The 22,648-nt window shown below is 42.0% G+C and overlaps 1 protein-coding gene across 4 annotated transcripts in view; it reads left to right on the plus strand.

Annotated features, from left to right (window-relative positions):
* ccdc88ab (coiled-coil and HOOK domain protein 88ab) overlaps window positions 1-22,634 on the plus strand; it is a 73,286-nt gene extending 50,652 nt beyond the window's left edge. The window contains exons 15-37 of one of the 4 annotated variants that reach the window (XM_084735243.1): window positions 1,261-1,444; window positions 1,692-1,822; window positions 2,388-2,681; window positions 2,963-3,145; window positions 3,713-3,991; window positions 4,321-4,445; window positions 4,804-4,942; window positions 5,578-5,754; window positions 5,873-6,034; window positions 7,829-8,106; window positions 9,122-9,265; window positions 9,364-9,550; window positions 9,781-9,926; window positions 10,103-10,195; window positions 10,544-10,743; window positions 11,165-11,212; window positions 13,361-13,438; window positions 15,644-15,880; window positions 16,073-16,126; window positions 17,796-17,882; window positions 18,544-18,633; window positions 20,039-20,304; window positions 20,477-22,634. In XM_084735243.1, the coding sequence (XP_084591369.1) occupies window positions 1,261-1,444; window positions 1,692-1,822; window positions 2,388-2,681; window positions 2,963-3,145; window positions 3,713-3,991; window positions 4,321-4,445; window positions 4,804-4,942; window positions 5,578-5,754; window positions 5,873-6,034; window positions 7,829-8,106; window positions 9,122-9,265; window positions 9,364-9,550; window positions 9,781-9,926; window positions 10,103-10,195; window positions 10,544-10,743; window positions 11,165-11,212; window positions 13,361-13,438; window positions 15,644-15,880; window positions 16,073-16,126; window positions 17,796-17,882; window positions 18,544-18,633; window positions 20,039-20,304; window positions 20,477-21,370 (4,476 nt within the window). In that variant the 3' untranslated portion in view covers window positions 21,371-22,634. The remainder of the gene's footprint in view (window positions 1-1,260; window positions 1,445-1,691; window positions 1,823-2,387; window positions 2,682-2,962; window positions 3,146-3,712; window positions 3,992-4,320; window positions 4,446-4,803; window positions 4,943-5,577; window positions 5,755-5,872; window positions 6,035-7,828; window positions 8,107-9,121; window positions 9,266-9,363; window positions 9,551-9,780; window positions 9,927-10,102; window positions 10,196-10,543; window positions 10,744-11,164; window positions 11,213-13,360; window positions 13,439-15,643; window positions 15,881-16,072; window positions 16,127-17,795; window positions 17,883-18,543; window positions 18,634-20,038; window positions 20,305-20,476) is intronic. The other 3 variants (XM_084735246.1, XM_084735245.1, XM_084735247.1) reach the window with 3 other exon arrangements.
* Window positions 22,635-22,648: the final 14 nt, after the last annotated feature.

Below are 22,648 nucleotides of genomic sequence, written 5' to 3' on the forward strand. Positions count from 1 at the left end.
GTTATGTCTTTTATGTCGCTTTCGTGTTGTTACATTTGTGATGCTTGTGTGTGATATACACTGATGGATACAGTAAGGAATCATCATGTGTTACTGTCTCATCCATTTAGGCTTAAATCAGTTTTGATGTTGGGAAGTAGGCAAGCTTCCCAAAATGTAATGAGAAAGAAGTACAGATAATTGCGTGAAAATGTAATGTAGGGGGCGCCTGGGTAGTTCATACATGGGGCGCACACCCTACCAACTGGAGTCCTCTGCAGCAGCCATGGGTTTGAATCCCACCTGTGGGCCTCTGCTGCATGTCGTCCCCCACTCTTTCTCCCCGTTTCCTGTCATATATTCAGCTTTCCTGTATATTAAAGGCATAAAAAGAAATCTAATGTAGGAACTGAACTGAACTGAATCTTTGGGGTGATAATTGGTTTTATGCCACATTTTTGCTGAAAATCGGCTGTTAGTGCAGTTAACCTAAAACGTTAGACTTTTCTGATAATGACTTTAATAACATCAAGCATGCATGCGCTCTAAAATATAGTTAATGTTGCAGTCTGTATACTGGACAAGCATATGGTCAGATACACCAACACAGTCAGACAAACGGGGCCTTTGAGACTGTGCGTCATACACGTTGCTCTGTCTACAAAACCAGCATTGATTTTCATTCCAGGAAACTCCAGGAAAAGAACATGACTAAGCTGTGTAATTTTGTCAAGTCTACACAGTTTTTCTTAAGTGTAATCTTTGTGCAGTTGATTTACTTTTGGCTCAGAAAAACTATTAAGTGGAACTACCACTATGTTTTATTGACTGCACTGATTTCTGGCACTCTGTGGCCCAGTTACAGTCGCTCACTGTGTGTCTGTGGGGACTTTATAGCTGTTAGACTTAAATCTGACACCTTTGATTAGTTTAACCATCTCATTTGTAAAATCGGGCCTTGATGATCTACTGAGGCAGAGAAAACAAAACACATTGCACTCACAGATTACTGTCGATAATTTTAATTTAGTTTTTCATGTAGTTAAACTTAGTAGAGATCTGAAGCAGAACATTGAGACTTCCTTTTCATTTCTTAAATCTTTCTCAAGGCATTGACTTATATAACCCATCTCATTACAGCTAGCTGGAACATTTAAATATAAAGTCACAGAACACAGAACAATGAAGTGTCAAATAATTTACGGCACTAAACTTGAAGAGTAATTATGTTAAACAAGACCCCCGGCCCTCATCAAAACTCTGCTGTCTGCTGTTCTCCAGCTGAAGGGTCTGGAGCAGGAGAACAAGCACCTGGGGCAGACGGTGTCATCTCTGCGTCAGCGCTGCCAGGTCGGTGCTGAGGCCCGAGTCAAAGATGTGGAGAAAGAGAATCGTGTTCTCCATGAGTCCATCTGTGAGACAACCGCCAAACTCAATAAGATGGAGTTTGAAAGGAAACAACTACGTGAGTGGTGTATTATTTAAGTTGTAACAAGTGACACAGTATTTTTCTATCAATGCATTAATCAAATAATAATAATAATAATAATAATAATAATAATAATAATAATAATTAGCTTTATTTGTTTAGCACCTTTCATACAGTAAATACATGATAGCCACTTTTAGTTTCAGGCTTCCGTTCCTTGTTTTTTTCATTTTGAATTCACAGGAACAAAATTCTGGTTATTTATGGTGTTTATTTCATGCAGGGAAAGAGCTCGAAGTGATGAAGGAGAAAGGTGAGAGAGCAGAAGAGTTGGAAATTCAGATGCAGAAGCTGGAAAGGGACAACGAGAGCCTGCAGAAGAAAGTTGCCAGTCTTGGGATCACGTGTGAAAAGGTCTGGTGGATTTAAATTTTTGCCTGTCTGTTAGTCAGTCTGTGTCAGTTTCCCCACGTTTCAACTTCAGCACCCTTTATTTTGTGTAATTGGATTTGTAATATTATTTATTCTCCAAATTATTACACGAATGTAGCAGTGACATGGAAAATGAACAGTTTATATTATATTTTTAATATAAAAATGTTTGTGTTTGGCATTGTTCATCTTGGTTAACCACTCACTTTTGAGTTGAAGTTGAACACTTTCCTGATTAAAAAAAAAACTGTCAAGAATTACTAGCCTTTGTAGCTCTTATTTTCACTCCGATCTCTTACTATCTGTAGTAAAGATTTAATGTATTTTGAGTTTGAGTCATCCTCTGCATTAGAGAAAAATCTATTACAAGCTGTGTTCCCCTTTTTGACATATGCAGTCCTCTGTCTCTTTGTCTCATTCACTGCTTGTGTTGATGTTGGAACATTCGTTCTAAAAGTAGTTAAAACTCTGCAAAATGTGTAATGAGTATATAATAAACAATATAACACAATATTACATCTTCATCCATACTTGTGTGTGTGTGTAGGTGTCTTCTTTGGAGAAGGAGAACACTGAGCTGGAGGCAGAGGGCCGTCGTCTGAAGAAGAAGCTGGACGCTCTGAAGAACATGGCCTTCCAGCTAGAGGCTCTGGAAAAGGAGAACTCTCAGCTGGAGGAGGAGAACCTGCAGCTTCGGCGCTCGGCTGAGAGTCTCCGATCGGCAGGGGCTAAAGCCGCTCAGCTGGAAGCAGAGAACAGGGAGCTTGAGAGCGAGAGAAGCCAGTTGAAGCGCAGCCTGGAGCTGCTCAAAGCCTCGTCCAAGAAGACAGAGAGACTGGAGGTAAGACTGGTGGTCATACTGGTGCATGGACTTCTGTGACTGGAGAGCAGTGAGACCCAGCTAAAATACAATACAATGTGTGGCAACAAGCTTTCTTTGACAAATAAAAAGCAGTCTACAGACGGTTGAGACACCTTGCACCTTAGATTTTTATCATTATTATCTCCAATGAATATTTTTGCAGGTAAGTTGCAGGGGATCTGTCATATGGTAGCATCAGGGAGCAGCACAACTAGTTCATGGTTGCTTTTAATATCCCAATCTGGCTTTTCTTCTCCCAGGTGAGTTACCAGGGCCTAGATACAGAGAACCAGCGCCTGCAGAAGGCTTTAGAGAACAGCAGCAAGAAGATTCAGCAGTTGGAGGCAGAGCTGCAAGAGGTAGAGACTGAAAATCAAAACCTCCAACGCAACCTTGAGGAGCTCAAGATCTCCAGTAAACGCCTGGAGCAGCTGGAACAGGAGGTAAGGCAAGAAAAAAAAAACATGTGCATTCAATGAATAGCAGTAATCATGTGGTGAAATGTAGGAAGTGGCAGGCTGAAAAATACAAACAATTAGAGACATTTTGGACTGCGGTCTTCTCTGGAGCAGAACAGGTACAACATCAGTTGGGAGATAGCTGTAGGTGGTCTACTGACACGGCCTCAGTTGCTTATTTTGGGATGGACTGATTCTGCCTGGCAGAATGGGGTCAATCAGATTGGCCCAAAAACTGTAGTTGAGGTCGACTGAAAGTAGTGTTTGTGATACAACAGATCTTGTTTGTATGTTAAAATAAATAGGAAAATGTTGGTATTTAGCTCTTGAGCAATGCTGCCACTCTTTTAGTTCATTCTGATAAAATTAGAGCATGTTTCCCTGCACTGTTGGATTATCTCAGATTATGTCAAAATTGATTATTGGCTCTTTGCCTTGATCCTTGTGCACTTTTAGACAAACATGTATTTACAAGGCATTTAGACCAAAAGTAATCCCATCTAATAATGTTTTATCCGTCTGCACTCCATTACGTCCCCATCATCCCCACAGAACAAGACTCTGGAGCAGGAAAGCTCCCAGCTCGAGAAAGACAAGAAGCTTCTGGAGAAGGAGAACAAGCGGCTGAGGCAGCAGGCTGAGATCCGCGACTCCAAGCTGGATGACAACAACCAGCGGATCTCCACCTTGGAGAAAGAAAATCGGACCATGGGCAAGGAGATGATCTTCTTCAGGGATTCTTGCACGAGAGTCAAAGACTTGGAGAGGGAGAACAAAGAGCTGGTTAAACAGGCCAGCATTGATAAGAAGACCCTCATCACACTGAGAGAGGTCAGAATAGCCCTCACATTGTCAGACGTCTGCAAATATTAGTTATTCTCACGTTTTGAGATTGAGCTTCACATGCTTTGAGATTTATTATAATCCATTATAATCCAACAATTTTTTTCATGCGTCTGTATTTTTATTACTCTAATAAATTATGTTTAAGTGAGAATTTATTGACACACAGGTGAAGCTGAACACAATATGGAAGGTTATTGATGCACATTGATAGCTACTGAGTTGATTGTTCCATTAAAATCATGTATCTTAATGTAAATTGAGGGTGGCAGTACGTTTTTAGATTTACTCAGTGTGTACCTGTGTGTATTTTTTAGGAGCTTGTGAGTGAGAAGCTGCGAACTCAGCAGATGAATAATGATCTGGAGAAACTGACCCATGAGCTGGAGAAGATTGGACTGAACAAGGAAAGGCTGCTGCATGACGAGAGCTCTGATGACAGGTATCATCTCAGAAACACATGAACAAACCACAGTATACAGCTCTCTGTGATGGCTCTTAAAAGAACAACTAAGTGTATCATCTTGGATCAGAGTCATTAAAAGTGATCAGTACAGTTGCAGTTGCAAATAAATTTGCCGCGTGGCCCATTTTATATCCAGTATTGAAGTTTAATATAGTGTTAGTCTGTTGCAGAATTGTCAAGTGGGAGATTTTCTGGGCCAATATCTCCCTCATCTGCTACACTCTTGCCAAGAAGTCAGTTGGCCTGGCTATGCTGTGGCTATGGTGATAATTTATTATCTGTATTTAGGATTACTAATGTGTGAGCTAACAGAGCTAACCCAAGTATTTTTCAGGTTTAAGCTCCTGGAAACCAAACTGGAGTCGACTCTGAAATCGACTTTGGAGATTAAAGAGGAGAAGATCGCTGCCCTGGAGGCCAGACTGCAGGAGTCCTCCAACCTCAACCAGCAACTCCGCCAGGAGCTCAAGACGGTCAGTAACATACACATACACAAATACATTCTTAAAAACATAGAAATACATGCACAAAAACATACCATAGTTGTTGCATGCAGGCACTCAGCTTGCCACAACACAGAAGACCCAGTATAACAACACATTCCACAAACACTCTCCTCCCACAAAGCCAAAACACACCAGTCTCCATTTGAGAACAGCATGTCCCAAAACCCATCCACTGCAGTCAAAAACACTAGAAACACCGAAAACACTGAGGGCTTCTCAAGGCCGATACATTATTTATTCACGCACTCTTCCACTTCTATCACCAGTTTATCTATTCATGAGGCGGAAGGAGTCTGTCAAAGAGGTGGAGCAGAGTGGAGGATGTCTGCACTCCTTCAGGCATTTGTGTTTTGAACTTGCTGACACAAATCAGACCAAAAGCTAAAGGTTGAGTTAAAAAGTTGAGGCATCTCTGGATGGACTCTAATGGATCCTGGCTCCCGCCAGTTTCATATAGTAATTTTACAGTCAAGCCTGGAGCTGTATTTGATTTTCAGCCATTTTGAATTCCAGTTATATTCATGTCGGATGAATTAATTTTATTGTGCTGAAGGAGCAGAAAAACACCTGAAAGTTATGTATTGACTTGTGTCTCTGTCCAGGTGAAGAAGAACTACGAGGCGCTGCGTCAGAGGGAGGAGGAGGAGAGGATGGTGCAGAGCTCACCCCCTAGAGGAGGGGAGGACCCTCAAGCTGTCAGTAAATGGGAGAAAGAGAGTCATGAAGCAACCAGGGAACTGCTGAAAGTCAAAGATCGACTCATTGAGGTGGAGAGGAATGTAAGTCAGCAATATTAGGATGGCTTATGTGACTTTTCCAACATGAATGATGAACACACATTTGGACCCTTCTTTCCTCTTTCTCATATGTCTTATATTATGTGTGTGTTTTTCCCAGAATGCCACCCTGCAGGCAGAAAAGGCAGCCCTGAGGAGTCAGCTCAAACAACTGGAAACTCAAAGCTCCAACCTGCAGGCTCAGATAGTGGCGGTGCAGAGACAGACTGCATCTTTACAGGAGAACAATACGACACTACAGACGCAGAACGCCAAACTGCAGGTAAACCCCCACACACTACACAATGTGATATGTCCAAGGCAGTGGGTGACCGCTTTATTACAGATACAGATAACAAAGCTACAAGTTAGATGGTGATCAATAAAATTTTATATCTCATTAAGATACATTAACAATTAACAGACTACAACAAGTTCATATTGTTATATTAATCTGCCACACACTCACAAGTCAGTATAGACTACAATCTCTACACACACTCATGTAGAAAACAAATTATAAAACAGCTTTCACTTGACAATATCATATTCTAGCTTGCGTTATTTCACTGCAAAGGACCTGATATCCCTTTAGTAGCTGTTATGGAGCTTTCAATCATATCACTTGATCCCCATCAACAGATTAAGTTTGTCAGTTGTCGTGGCATTGTAACCTGACATCATGTGTGTTGGAGCAGTTGACAAAACAGTCTCTCTTCAGGGTTCTCTAGAGGCTATTCTGGAGCTTTCAATCACACCGTTTGATCTGCATTCGCAGGGGGAAATATAATTGTAATGCATTTTTTTTTTAATTCTGAAACAGATGTTTTTGTTTGTTTTCAAGGTTTTAAGGATTAAATAATTATTAGGCTCATATTTTTTATTTAGCCCAAAATCACAAATCAGTTTGCTTTAAATGGCTTTACAATATGTAGTGTATACAATTCAAGTTATCCTTAGACCCTTGATTCAGACAAGGAAAAACTTCTAGATACATGCACTAAAAAATTATGTTGATGCATATGATACACTAATGATAAGACAAAACTTTATAATTAAGATATGATAATATTAGGGTCATCATAGTGCCTGATAGAATCAAATAGCATGAAATATCTTGTGACATTGTATATAATATAGTACCACATAAATGATCCTACATTTTAAACACAAAATATAAAGCTGTCCAGCTGTCTTTTAACATTGCTCTTTGTACAGTTGTCTGGTCAGGCTGCTTAGCTGCCGGGATTTAGGCTTGTACTCCCTGTTTGGCAGCAATTCAAACCCTGCTTATGGGCGACAGGATTTGCACTGACCATACAGCATCGTCTATCTGTTTCTTTGGCTGTTTATGTGTGTGGGATTTGTGTAGCTAGGCAGGTGTGTGAAATGGAGGTAGGAACCGTTTCTGTTTAAAGGTACAGAAAGTGGGGCCGCCTTGATAGCTCAGTTGGTAGAGCATGTGCCCCATGTACAGAGTCTGTGAGTCCCCTGCAGTAGCCGTGGGTTCGACTCCCGCCCGTGGCCCTTTGCTCTAATTCCCCCACTCTCTCCCCATTTCCTGTCACATCTTCAGTTGTCCTGTCATTAAAGGCATAAAATGCCCAAAAAAGAAAATAAAAAAGGTACAGAAAGTGTGCGAATATACACACTAGTTATGACTGGAGAGGGATTTGAGACTAGGAAACCACAGTGACCACAAAGGAAACATGAAAAGAAACAGTTTTCCTGCTGGTGCTTTGTAGATGGAGCTTACAGTACAGGGTGAGAACAAACCAAATAGAAACACAGTGCCCCCTATGGGCAAAAACCAGCAACAACCTCTCCTTACCTAATGTCCTTTGAGGTTTGGTTAGAGGAGCTCAAAACTCCTCACAGATCACATTTACAAGATTTTTTAATAAACACAGATAAATTTTGAAGGCAGACTCTCTATTTTGCTTCTCTCTCATCTTTGTGCTCCATTTCAAATCCCTCTCCCTCCTCATTCATCCCTCTCTTCCTTCCTCTCTCCTTCCACTCCTCCCTTTTTGCACCTTCTTACTTAATTTATCTCTGTCTTCATCCTTTCCTGTAGGTGGAGAACTCCACTCTGAGCTCACAGAGTGCAGCCCTCATGGCCCAGAATGCCCAGCTGCAGAGCCAGCAGAGCAGCGTGGAGGGTGAGCGCGAGGGGGCTCTGAAGGAGAAAGAGGAGCTGAGGGCCACCTACGAGCTGCTCCTCCGGGATCACGAGAAGCTGGCGGCGCTCCATGAGAGGCAGGCGGCTGAGTACGAAGCCTTGATCGGAAAGCACGGCGGCCTGAAGAGCTCCCACAAGAGCCTGGAACAGCAGCACAGGGACCTGGAGGACAAGTGAGTCAGAGGTTTAGGAGCATGGGATGGGCACATGTTCAAATCATGACTTCATGCACTACTTTGACTTTCTTTTGTACATTATTTAATATCACCCTCAAAGGACAATCATAAAAGCAAGCATGCTGAGCAACTAGAGGAAACCATAAACCCCTTAAGGATATTGAAAATATAAGTGCTTTGTATTCCTTCCTTTCTGTCTTAAGGCCTCTAGAACTTTGGCTTGAAATAGTAAAAATGATATGATATCAAAGTTGAGTGTGTCATTAAGCATCCACAAAAATCTGAGTGATCATAAAGGTTTGTAACTATTAGAAAACCTAGTTAAAAAAACTGCTTGTTTTGCTGTTTAGACTACTTCATTAGACTGTGTGGGCGTGGCAGGTCATGTTTTGATTGACGCCTCCCTCAGGAGTACCATCAAAATTAAGCCTCTGTGGACAGGGGCAGCAGCAAAACTTAATTTATCCGCTTAAAAAAGGAGCACCAAAAAAAAATCAGTTAAAGTTTGCGCTATATTTAGAATATTTTCACCACTTTTTCACCACTGCTATCTTTGCTGTCTTCAAATACACCAGACTTTTTTTTTGACAATAGCATTAATTTTACCTCACAGACTTTGGTGTTTGGATTCAAACTAATGTTACGTGCTGCAAATCAAGGCAGTGGAAGATCAGCAGCTCCAGTGTTCTGCAAGCTTAAATGACTGTTTTTGTCAAAGGAGTCTGGATCAGTGTGACACTTAACTTCCCCGTTGTTGAGATGGGTTTGAATTTGAGTAGGACAACGAACGTTGTGTAGTTTTGAATATAACCATGCCAGTTAAAACCCAATAAAGAAAGTGTGCAAAAACTTAATTGACAATATTTAAAATTTTAGATTTTTTTTTCATTCTTTCAACTATGTAGATAATACCCTTAATTTTGAATTTGGGTTTCCAGTGGCTTTAAATATTTCTTTATATGACTTGTGTAACAGTGGTTTGTAAAGTGTGTGTGTGTTTTTATATGTTAAGGTACAAGCAGCTCCTGCAGAGGAAGGGGGAGCTAGAGGAGCTGGAGAAAAATCTGAAGGAGCAACAGGAAAAGATGGCGCTGGAGAACCACACACACCAAGCCACAGCTGACCAGTGCAAACTGCTCAAAGAGGAGAACGATAGGTCAGATCAACTTGTGTCAATATTACACATATGCATAATATGCTAACAAAGTGATTCAACCTTTTAAACCCCTTGGAATTTTTCATGATCTTCCTCAGACTGAATACGACCTATCGTCAGTTGGTGAAGGACAATGAGAATCTCCAGCTGGACCACAAGAACATGAAGAGCCAGCTGAACAATGCCAAGCTGGACCAGACCAAGCTGGAGGCTGAATTCTCTAAACTGAAAGAGCAGTACCAGCAGCTGGACATCACTTCCACCAAACTCACCAACCAGTGTGAAGTGAGGAGACGCACTCTTTTCCTCCCTCTTCTCCTCACTTTGGGGTTTCCCCCTTACATGTTTGTGTGTCAGTTTAAAGCCAACTGCCTTTTCATGTATGATGTTTGTAGAGACGACTTCTTAAGCCAGCTGTGTTGTGGGACGGTTTATCCCTTTAATGTATCATATTTGTTGTTTAGACAGGTGTCATAGGATCTCTTTAATATTATCTGTGTGTGTGTGTGTGTTAGTTGTTGAGTCAGCTGAAGGGAAACCTGGAGGAGGAGAATCGTCACCTGTTGGACCAGATCCAGACTCTGATGCTACAGAATCGCACGCTGCTGGAGCAGACCATGGAGAGCAAGGACCTGTTCCACGTAGAGCAAAGACAATACATGTAAACACCTGATAATATATTTTCTTTAAAACGGACAGCAAACATGCTGTCTGAATTGGTCCCTGTCTGCAGTTATTTTGATATTCCCTTTATTGCTTTGGTTTGGAACATTCAAAACAAATTTGTCACACTTCTGTCTGTCTTACTGGATCATCTCTCGCTTCTTCACCCATCAGAGACAAGCTGAATGAGCTGAGGAGACAGAAAGAGAAGCTGGAGGAGAAGATCATGGACCAGTACAAGTTCTACGACCCCTCACCCCCACGCAGGTGAAAAGCAGCTTCATCACATGAGTTAAAAAAATATTTTGCTAGCAAAAAACAACAGAGATTGCTTGTTGACTCATGTCTTGGAGGCATGGGAATGGCAGAAAACACTCACATTGCAGCCTCAGGAAGTGATGCATCAAATATTTATGGTCTGCAAAGCTTTAAAACAGCTGTATACTCCAATGTATTTTTATCTTGAGTGTCAACTATTGAGAAGATTTAGAGGCTGATATAAATCATTAACGTAGAGTACGAACAGGTAAGAAATCAGGCAGTCAGAATCTGAATTGACTTATATCCTGTTTTCTGTTCTCCTCCTGTTCTCTGTCTCTCGTCTCTACCTTGTAGGCGTGGCAACTGGATCACTTTAAAGATGAAGAAATTGATCAAACCGAAAAGGGAGAGGATGCGCTCTCTGACGCTGACTCCCTCACGTTCAGAGTTTGGTGACGGTTTCCTGACGTTTCCCCAGGACAGCCAGGACAGCTCATCTGTTGGCTCTGGTTCCAATTCGCTGGACGACACGCTTACCCAAAAGAGGAGCAGCAGTGAGTACAGCAGAAACACACAGACACTTCTATACACATACATGAATCAAGATCAGCATAGTTGCCGCCAACATGACTGAAGGAACTTGTCTTTCTCTGTTTTTAAGATAAGTGACACAAATTTCCTGTCCAAACTACATTACTCTTACCAAACAAATGTCCAGTAAATATACTGTACTATTATATATTAATATTTAGACAATATTTCATACACAGATAGACATAAATATACATGCAAAGAAAGCAGCTAGCAAAATAGTTGCCAGCCTTTTCATAAACACATAATCATACACTCACATATTTCACAAAACTCACTACTACTTGGTGTGTGTGTGTGTGTGTGCGACTGTGTGCTGGCTGAGTGGCTGAATGGGACTTTCCTCCCCTAACTGCTCCTTTATCTCTCTCTCTCTCTGCGAAGGGAGGAGAGGGCAGCAGTCCCATGCCCAAGGGCAGGGTTCCACCAATGGTATGCTGCGGATGGGGAGGGTGGGCGGGGTTTGTGACCCGACTGTCACGTCTCTCAGGGCATGTTTTCGTGAGTCCATTGTCTGTGTCACTCAGCTGTCCTAGACGTTACGGTTGAGCTGCGCAGCACCGCGAGGTTGACTCTGAACCTTGGACCTTGTACAAAAAGTACATTCATTTCCTTTATTTGAAACAACAGAGGGAGCGCTTGATTTGTGTAACCTGATTTATGGTACCAGAGTTCTGGAAAATACCACCAGTACACTCTTAGTTTTAGTCCTCAGATCAGTCACTTTTTTGTGTGTTTTTCGTGACACCAAACTTCACTCACTGAACATTTCGAAGTCTGGTCACAGGACCAACTTGGGAAGTTCTACTGAATATATATATATATAAGAAGCCTTTTATGGCTCCAGAGGGAGCTGCATGAAATTTGATTAATTGCCTCAAGTGATGTCACTTGAGTCAGCATCAGGAGGGGCTGAAGACATGAAAATAACCTGTAGATGTGGAGACAGATGAGAGCTTACCAGACCTTTGTAGCCCACTGCTGCATTCATTTTTGATTTGACTTTATCTTCCCATTGTGAGTTAAAGAGGAGTACAATACAATATTGATGTTCAGGTATCAAGCTGAATCAAGTGCATCTCATGTGGTTCAAATACTGGATAACACGTTTCTCACACGCTATTTTATTTCAGGTCCAGTTCACTTTTAACTTCTCCCCCCCAATGGGTTGAAGGCTCATCAGCTGTCATTTACAGTCATGCCAACCTGCTGATCTGTGCAGTTCATCTGTAAAAGGCAGAGAAACACCCACTAATGTAGCATCCAAGCTATTAAAAGGTGCAACGCACAGTGACTTCTACTCAATGCCTGGTGTTGTATTAGCATACTGGTTAGTAGGTTCACATCTCCAAATAAATAAGTAGGTCTGTTTTCTTCAAGATTTAGTATAAAGTTGTGTAAATTGAAAATGTATGTATTACATAGAATCCAGCATTAGCAATCTAGTTTGACAAGTGAGTGTATATTTTTCGGACAAGTGGGGAAAACTAATGACCACAGTAATCTGCATGTAACACACATGTTAAAGTACAAAATGTCTTTAAAAAAACATTTAAAGTAAGTATAAAGATGCTATAAGAGAAAGAAAAAGAAGCCTTTAGCAGCCATGTAGTAAAACTTAAATTACAATAAATGGATCCATATGAACAACATGAAGACATGTACCAAAGACATGAGTCAAATATAGACTAATTAAGTTGGTTATGTCTATGAAAACACTCAGTGATGCTGTTAACCTGCCCCTCTGACCTTTTCACTCCCCTGATTGCACCCTTTAATATTCTTCATCCTCTGTGTTTCATGTAGGTGTGTTAATGTGTTGAAAGTTATGTTGTTGTGTACAGTATGTGATGCTTTAAAAGCAGAATACAACACTCATGACCATGAACATGAGACTGAATGTGTTGTGTGCAGATAAAATGTGTGAGAGCGTGTGGGTGTTTTTGCATAATGTGTTTACATTTGTGTATTTGTTTGCATAATGTGTCTTTGTACAGAAGACTGCCCTTTAAAACTGTTAGTCAGGTTTTAAAGAAGTCTACTAGAGGCATTTTAGTCCACTGAAAAAGCACTTTAATAAATGTCTCATTTAAAAAATTTGAAATTTGTGAAATAAATGATCAATTATTAACAATGCTAATAAAAAGTAGTGGGGCTGACCACAAACTCAACAGAAGTTACAGATATAAAAATGTACATTAACACAAACTTCTCAATACAAAATGAGAAATTGTTTTCAGCTCCATTAACTTTATCTACCATTGCTATTTAATTTATAGCAGTATTTATTTATTATTAACAAGAGGTAATAATATGATCCCCCCTTCTAGGTTATATATTGTAGAGTATGTGTCTATTGCATTGTTGTCTTTTGTCCAGTTGAGTGTCCAGGGGCTCAGCTCTCTCTCTGCCTCTCTCCCCTGACTCTCTTTGTGAAAACGTTAACCACATCCCTCTGTTCTGCCCTCCTTTTTTTCTTTTGTTTTCTTTTCCTCCGCCTCCCTCGGGCTTGTTCTGTCGCTCTTCTCTCCCCTGTCTGCCTGTCTATCTGTCTGTCTGTCTCTGGCTGCGCTCTGACAGCTATAAAAAGGTTGCCTTTCATGAGGAACAGATCCAAGGACAAAGACAAGGCCAAGGCTATCTACCGGCGCTCCATGTGTAAGACCTCTGTTAGCCGCCACGCTAGCCTTCCTCCGCCTCCTCTCCCTCTCATCGTCAAACTAGGAGAAACAAAGAAGGAACAGTCACTGATTTCAGCATGGCAGCAGTGTGGGGGTGTGGCAGTGACAGTATGGCAGCTTCAGGTTTCACACAATCACAGCACTTAAAGTGACTCAGACATGCAGTCAGTCATTTCAGATTGTTTTCTATTTAATATTTAAAACATAGTTTGAGTTCTCTGGACAGCAGGGGAAGTGATACTGCCTCTGTCCTGATATATGCCTTGTACCTTTTGTCCTAAAAAAGAATTTCTTAAGAAAAAAAGACAGTTTGGGAATTTCACTGGTAATGTTGTCTGATATCTGACGCCTACACAAGGTTTATCAAAGATTCAAGTACCCCCATGCTGCACCTGGTGATATCAGTAACCCTTCTTTAGTAGTTTTTCCTAGTAACCCCCACCCCTCCGTCACTATCTCCACCATGCGTCTGCCGCCTCCACTTAACCCTGTAGATTTAGCTTTTATCAGCTTGTAGTGTCACTTTGTTCTCACTATCAGAATGAATAACACAAACTTCACTAACTTTGTCTTAAAATAAAGATGTAAAACAAAGATGAAACTGAATGTATAAAACATTTAGGACTGACTTTACAAAAGTCTTTTCCTATAGATCTGTCTCTGGTAGTGTGATGCAGTTTGATTTCCACCTCTTAGTTCTGAATGTCATCTACCACAGCTTATTTTTTCAGTTTAGCGACTGTGGCAGTCGCTATGCAACGGGCAACTTATTGGGCAGCTTTGTCATGTGCTCTGTGATTTCATTTTTTTGTGTGATATCTTGAATGAAAGGCTCTTTGTGGGTGTGTGTTTGAGAGTGTGTGTTCAGGTGAGAGAGAGGGAGAGACTGCGGGTTTGCCTTTCATGCGCCTGTGGTGTGTTTGCTCCCATCTTTGATTACAGCATGACAAAAACAATCACCAGCCGCCTGATTGCTGCCGCTCGCACTCACCATGAAGGACTTGAAATGGAGCCTTTACTCTCTGTATCTGTATCTCTCTCTTTCTCTTTCTCTCTCTCTCTCTCTCTCTCTCCCTCCCTCTCCCTCTCCCAGTGTGCTGCATTTCAGATCTTATTCTGCTGACATGGACTTGCCTTGTTCTGATTCTGGCTCTGATCTTTTGTGCACAGCACTGCCGCTCGGTGCAGCTCTGCATGCTTTCATGCTTCTCTACCGTTGCATACAGCTCAGTAAACAAAGTGCATAAAGACAGCGGCCTCCTAGGGCGCCGTATCACCTAAAAAGTCCTAAAAAGTATCTGGCAGAAAAGTATCTGCCTGAGATGGAAGGGGTAGCAAAGGATGACAAACAATGCTGCTGCCATCTTTATGCACTTTATATTTGAATCTTTAAGATGCTTGCATGTGCCTTGAGTTCCAAAAGACGAGATTTGATTTTGTTGTGTTCTACCAGATGAATTTATTATAGAATACTGAGACAGACGTAATTGTAATTTTGTTTAAAACGTCATGAAAAACAGTTTGCTGCTATATTTCCATGCATATAGTGGGAGTTGAGCCTTGTCCTTTATGAGGCTATTGCATTTAGAAGATAGTTTGGATAATTTGATATGGGGTTGTATGGAGTACTTGGATAGTCATTGTACTACCTGCAGAAGGCAGGCCCTGGCTGTCCGTTCAGTCAGAGCAGGCTGTCTGATATAGCATACACTTAAACTGATTTTTATTTATTTTTTTTTAGATTGACCTTAAGTGGCTAAAGCATCCTTTGTTGTTGACCCTGTCCACAGTAGTACATTTCCTAGTGTCCATGCTGGTACTCCACTCTTAACTGGGGGTGTGCCGACCAGCATCTGCTGTAGCTAATAACCCCACATCAGATAATGCAAACTATACCTTTAAGGCACTGTGACTTAAAGCTAGTTTGAAAACCACTGATTAGAGAGGTGGTCCTTCAAGCTTAAGGAACATTTAGCAATTTTGAGCACGTCTAAAATGGTTGCTTTCATCTGAACCATTTTGTATCCCTAAGTCACTTTGTCAAATAGGATGCAAAAAACAGTTTCTGAACTAAATGGTTTCTTAAAACTATTTTGGTCATGAATTTAGGTGAAAATAGTATTAAAATGTAGAATTTTATAGTGTTCAGGTCCTCATTTTTATCCCTCCTCCATCCATTCAGCCATGAACGACCTGCTGCAGACCATGGCAGTGGCGGGCGGTCCTGGAGCTCAGTGGGCGGGCAGCATCGAAAACCTTGACGGTGCGGAGCCTGGAGACGCCAGCATGACTGGCAGCAGCAAGCGTAGTGGGCAGCGCATGAAAGAGCTCGCCTTGTCCACCAACGCCATCGATTGTGCCGCTCTCACCCTGCCCACTGCAGGGCACAGCAGGGCCAAACTCCGGCTTCAGGTCAAAGGTCAGGATGCTTGTTTAGTTTGTGTGAGGGGAGGGAAAACCTGACACCACATTTCAGGTGTAAGGATGGATGTGCAGATACTGTATGTTTGGCATTTATTTGCCCCTGTAAATGTCAATATTTAGTCACATAGACTCTTCATATGAAGGTGGTGGAAATGTAAAGTAGCATCACACTTCTGTGTCTTTACAGATAATGCCTCCTGCGAGGATGTTGCCGGCTCCTTAGATGACCCCAAAAGTCAAGGTAAGACCTGACATCAGCATCAAACTGTAGTCAAATTAAAAGAAAAAGAGATGGGTACTTACAGCGACTTCTCAACAGCAGCTGGGAATCTGAAGGCCCTTCAACCAAGAAATGAGAATAGGACTGACTACCCCCCAAAAAAAGCAGGTCATGTCCTCAGCAGTCCCATTGCTAATCTTTGGGCTGCCTTCCTGCACTTCGATTAAGCCTGTGCTACAGTTGGAAAAGCAATTTTAGTGGAGGGCAAAAAAGAGAGAGATCAGCCTCCATTGAAAGTAGGATTGACTCTAATTCAGGCTTTAGGATGTTATCCAGGGCAGTTAATCTGTGGCCAGGCAACTATTCATCAGTTTTGTGCCACCGTGATGTCGATGACCCAGTTGTTAAACGGCCACCGAACTACTAACACACATTCCTAGCACTTAGGACACGTCTACTGCCATCAGCCTCTCTTAAGCATAAAGGGAGAATTCGGCACACTTCATGTGGATATCTGGTCAGTGTTGATGGTAAATGTAGTTAATTGAAACAAATTCTTCAGTGGTGCCATATTGACTGAGAAAGCTGAGTTCTAATGCTGCGAAATCTGTTGTTCTTCCTACATTCTGTGATGTTGCTGGATATGAGGACAAACTGCAGACTATTTCAGCTTGGATTTCTAGTCTCCAAGGAATAACAAAGGTAACAGGCATGAGAAGCAAGAATTCATCAATTGAACTGACTACGTTCAACCATCACTGACTAGACATCCACATTAAAAGTTCTGGAGACTTTCTTAAGTATACCAGACTCATTACTACTTTGCATCAAAACATTGTGTATTGTTACATGTCTTTCAACTTGTTTCCCAGGACGCTGGCATAGTATTAGTGCCCAACCTGGATCCTACTTAGCTGATGAGTTCCCAGAATGCACTAATAAAATCCAATACATTGCTGTGAGATCCATTTCCCAGTACTTCTCCATAATGGCTGGAGGAAACTTGCATCCACTCTCACTCACTCATCGGACATATTTATTATGTATCAGCCAGTACGTCATCTTCCAGTGATGTTATTGATTTTCCATCTTTTATGGCTGCCAAGACATTCCCTCAATTTCATTTTGTGTTTCTCCGTATTTCAAACCATTAAAGCTATAGTAGGTAACATGTCAACATTAAAGTGTCTAAAAGTGCTAGACCTGCATTATACATACTTTGTTGAGTTGTGTATCTACATTATACCAAATGTTTGCAACAATAGTCAAACCAAGAGAAATCTGTCATTTTATTCAAGGTAGCTGTCTTTCCTACCAGCTGCTAATTGCTGTAACTTCCGAGAAAACACAGGATACATCAGATGCATTTGCTGTCTTCCTTCCTCACTCTCTGATATGAGTAAACCATCACATGATTTATTTATTTCTGTATGTCATATAGATATTAATCTGCGTGGTGGTTGTTAAGCCATGAAGATAACAGCTCTCATGATCTTACTCTACTTCAGATGTCATCAAACTACAGCTTTTGTTCTTGTTTTAATGTGAGAGAGAACCCTAGTGGCAGAACGTGCATATTGTTTGTTACAGAGATATTTTTGGGTAGCAGTGTTGAGCAGTGCGATGTCACAACATGATGTGTCACAACCAGGGTTTGTTGAGTTGTGTATATATGTGTGTGTTTATTCAGGCCTGCAGGTGTATAGCAGTGCTTTGGCTCTGTGTCCTTCTCCTGTTGAGCCGAGCGCTATGTGCAGAGTGCCCTGTAACATCTGTAGTAAGTGACCACTACTCGGCACTGAATGCCACTCTGGGCTACTTTCCTAGACACAATGACAATGATCAGTAATAGCTCATTTAAAATTCTAATTTGGTGTCACCCATGTGCTGAAAACCAGTTTGAAATTATTTCATGGTCCCTGGTTTTCTGAAACTGTCCCTGCAAACACTGTCAAGAACAAGGTCACATTGTCACCACTCGTTTTTTTTCTCTTCTTCCTCCTCCTCAGTTCCTTCTCCTCACTTTGACATAAAGGCTTCCCATTTCTTCCTTTTTACTAATTTAACCCACTCCATCATCCTCTGTTAGCCAGTATTGTCTCTATCAGCCCCACCCCCCTTTTTTTTTTTAAGTTGGATTGGTCCTTATATTCAGATGTCCTGGCTCCCTCTCTCTCTCTCTCAGTAGTTGCTTTGTTTTTTGACTGGACATATTGTGGCTGCAGCCTGGCACTGAGCCACCCTTCCTGCCCCTCTGCCTGGCATGTGCCATCTGCTGCCCCAGCAGGAGACGTTCTGTCACGCTGTTAGCGAGCACCTACACGTTAGTCTTTGTGTTAGTGCATGTTTGTGTGGGTACACTTTAAGTGTATATATATCCTAACTGTGTGTGTGTGTGTGTGTGTGTGCGTGTGTCTTCCCTCTTGTCCCTTACCCAGCCTCCAGACCCACCAGTCTCCATAGCAACAGGACCACCAGTAGTAATAGTAACAATAACTCCCACCTCACTTCTCCTCTGGAGGGCAAAGGTATGCTCCTCCGTCCCTTTTCTCTCCCTCCTCTCAACTAACCACTCTCGCCTTCCTCCTTTGTTCCCGTTCCTTTTCTTTCATGCCTTTATCCAAACCTACTTTAATGTGAAAACTGGGTCGAGGGCTACTTGTCTCTCTTCTTCCAAATCAGTGTATTAGGATGATCCAATTCCCTTTAAGAAAATCTGTCTGTTAACTAGTTTCTTTACATTTTACTGGCACTGAATGTTTATTTAGCAAATTCAAATGGGTGACAGGTGCACTTTAATTGAACCACAAAAATGATAAATCATTAAATATATTTAATATTCTATGCAGGTTGTCAAGTACTTAAAACAGTCAACTTATTGAATTTTGATCACATTCTAAAGTCTTCCTCTTTTCTCTCATTTTCAAGTCAACAGTGGTGCATGAACAGTGTTACAAATGAGCTATCAGAAAGATACCACACATTTCATTTATAAATGCTCATTAAGTTTTGATTTCATGCAGCAAAAGCAACTAACAAAGCAGCATTTTGCAATACGTTTTACTTTTAAATTACATGATTTATTACAGTATATAAAAGGGCTGCCCCCTCAAAGACTAAGACTCAAATCATCACTTGGAGATCCCTCAAGTGTCTGAGATTCATCTAGACGAGCAGTCCTTTTTTTACTTTTTCAGTCATTGGGCGTTACAATAACGTGCTGTCAGCAGGTGAAGCTTGCTTCCTTGTTTTTTGCTGCTGACAGGCTCAGATTGTTATAGACAGGATCCCTACTGTGAGACACCTTCTTAAAGAGTAAGATAAGTTTTGTTTAACCAGAAACAGCTGTTTCATTGCTCTCGCCAGACTAACCAGGCTCCCTTCGAAAAACTGTAATTTAAAAATCATTGTCAGCTGCGTTCAGACTTGACAGAAACAAAATAAAACTTACCAAAATGTCTTAGTTCGCCCTTCCACTGTTCTAACAATTACCAGTTCTGGTTTGGTCAAAATCAAGCCTTAATTCACAGTGTGAAGGAGTGTAAAGTATGCAGATTATGCACTGCAGTGGAAACTATATAGGAGGAGGCTCACTTTTATGTTCTCTGACTGTGTCGAAATCTGATGTTTTCACATCACAGATGACAAAGAAAACCTCAATCTTACCGTTAAAACATATTCATGTAGGCTAATATAGGAATTTAGTGTGGCACACTGAACTACAAAAAATAAAGAATTAATTGTTGAATATTTGCATTAATTGGAGAAATCCAATTGCACTGAAAATATCTTAGTTGGTTACAGCCCTCGTATATATATTGTTAAAATGTAAGGAGTGTTGGTTTATGTATACTGCTGCAGCTCCTAGTGATGAGTAATAAAGATCTTGGATTACTTTCCCCATGTTCTCATCACTGCCTCCCCCTCCCACAGGCACGTTGAACGGCAGCCTCAGCAGGCCTCACAGCGAGAGCAGCGGAGAGTTCAGCCTGAGTTTGGACCAGGAGGTGTGGTCCAGCAGCGGCAGCAGCCCTGTCCAACAGCCCACCTCCTCGCGCTCCTCCCACCAGAGCCCCCTGCAGCTGCGCAGGTCCCTCGACCCGTCCACCGCCACAAGCAGCCCGGGCCAGACCCAGACCAGGAGCAATGAGGTGCTCTCTCTGCAGCAGTTCCTGGATGAGGGTATTGATCCTGCAGAGGTGAGGCCTCCAGCGTGGTTGTAACTGATGTGTTATGTGATATAAAACATGATCAGCATGAATATTTTTGATTTAAAATGAATTGTTGATTAAAATGCCTGAATATTAGAGGATTGTATGTTTTTTAAATTCTGCTGTTCTTGACACTGTTTATTATCTCCGTCTTCTGCAGTCTGGCAGTCAGGAGAACCTCACTGTAGACTCTCCTCGCCTCTCCACTTCATCTGAGCATGCGCAGAAAGAACGCACTTCCACAAAGGGCAGGGGCATACTGCGCTCCTCCAGTGGGAAAGCAGCACCTGCCAGCTCTGATCGCCCACCGAGATCCGCTGGACAACCGGGACGCCCCACCCTGCGTAAGGCGGAGAGCACCCGCGTGAAGGGCTCTGTCCCAGTCCGCTCCAGCCTGTCCTCACAGGGCAAGGCCACGTCCGTCTCCGAGCGCCTGGACTCCGCTTCCTCCACGCTGCCCCGGGCCAGCAGCGTCATCTCCACAGCCGAGGGCACCACGCGGCGCACCAGCATCCACGACCTGCTCTCGAAGGACAACCGTCAGCCCGTGTCCGTCGACGCGACTCCTCCCGTCGCTTCCACCAAGGCTGGTGTGCGCTCCCAGCCTACACCCAGTGAGTACCACCCCAACAGCACCAACCTAAAGGGACCCTTCACCACCACCACCCCCATGCCCAAGTCACTCAGCTTACCCTGCCATAGCTCGGAGGACCCCGACCTCTCCACCCTCGAGTCTTTCCTCGGCCCCTCCTTCACTGTAGAGTCTGTGTTCATGGACTCCATCTTTAGTGATTCAGCGGGCAAAAACCTCCCCTTCCTGTCTTTAAACCCCACCCTAGTCAGCAACATCAGCGGGCCTCCTGTCACAAATAAAACACATCCTCCCCCCGCCCCAAACCACATCTCCACCCAAAACCAGGTCCTTCACAGCCAATCAAACGGCCAGATGAAAGAGTATAATGAGGGTGCTGATCCCGGTCGTTTGAATAATTCGGAGCAGTCATTGAGCCCAGAGGACAACCAGTCTCTGTGGTACGAGTACGGGTGTGTGTGAACGACAGGGAGGTGCCGGCTCGCTGATCTCTCAACTAGACTTGACTTAAAGAGGGGAGAATTAACAGGATGGAAGAACAAAAAATCCTCCTCTGCATGTATTTATTAGAGCACTCTATCTGTGTGGTGTTTTTGTTCCTTTCTCTTCTGTTTGTCATGGTGCTGATCGGTGAATCGCTGTTCTGTTTTTGCTTTATTTTTCTGCCTTGTTCTTTTCTCTGAGGTGGGACTTCGGTGAATGTTCTTCCGTCCGGCATATTATTTTTTTTCTCATCAAATCTGTCTCCCTGGCTAACACTATACTATTATCTGCGGTTCGGGGTTTATGCATCACAGTTGAGGCTTTGCATTTCTGATGATATCGTCAATCGAGTTTAAATATCGGAGATTCTGTGTCACGAGGATTCATTTAAAAAAAAACAGAACAGAAATAGCTGTCTATCGTAGCAGCAATTTCTTCATCACAAAATCCAAAAGAAAACTGTTCAGTGTGTCAGATAATAGATTCACTTTCCATTTTCTGTTATGTTTTGATGTATGGGGGAGCGTCTTTTTCACTGCTTTTAACTCGGCATCATCCACTAAATTGCACGGCTTTCGCACTCATTTTGATTGCTGTGATCAAAATGGTCATCATGTTTATCTTCTTTTTGTTTTTGTTTTTTTGTATTAATGGTGTGTACTGTTTGTATTTGTGCATTTGACACCTTTTCTGTATTTTCTTTTACATATATTAACTGGGACTCTGCTCTGGTGGGTCTTGACTGACCTCTTGGGCTGTTGACAAAATGATGAAGCTTCATTCTCAAAATGATCTGAGAGACGGTACAGGTGGTTCAGTGAACGTTGATAGTGACGGAAGTGGAGTAGAGTGTGGAGCTGCAACACAAGTAGACGATTAGCTGATCAAAAGAAAATGAATTGACAACTGTTTGGATAATCGATTAATAGTTTCAGTCATCTTTCAAGCAAAAAATGTCAAACATTAGTCGGTTCCAGCTTCTTAAATGAGAGGATTTGCAGCTCTTCTTTGTCAGTTGTGATAGTAAATGAAGAGTCTTTGAATTTTGGTTGGACAAAAGAAACAATTTGAAGACGTCCCTTTGGGCACTTTGAGACATTTCATAGAAGAAAGAATTAATCGATGAATTGTTAAAATAATTGGCAGATTAATCAGTGATGAAAATAATGATTAGTTGCAGTCCCAATAAGGTGATTATGATATTTATTTTTGTCAGTCCTTGATGGAGTTATTGGAACAGGGAGTGGATAATAGTAA

This window comes from Lutjanus erythropterus, chromosome 14 (assembly GCF_056507025.1).
Source record: "Lutjanus erythropterus isolate fLutEry1 chromosome 14, fLutEry1.hap2, whole genome shotgun sequence".
Classification (NCBI taxonomy): Eukaryota; Metazoa; Chordata; class Actinopteri; order Lutjaniformes; family Lutjanidae; genus Lutjanus; species Lutjanus erythropterus.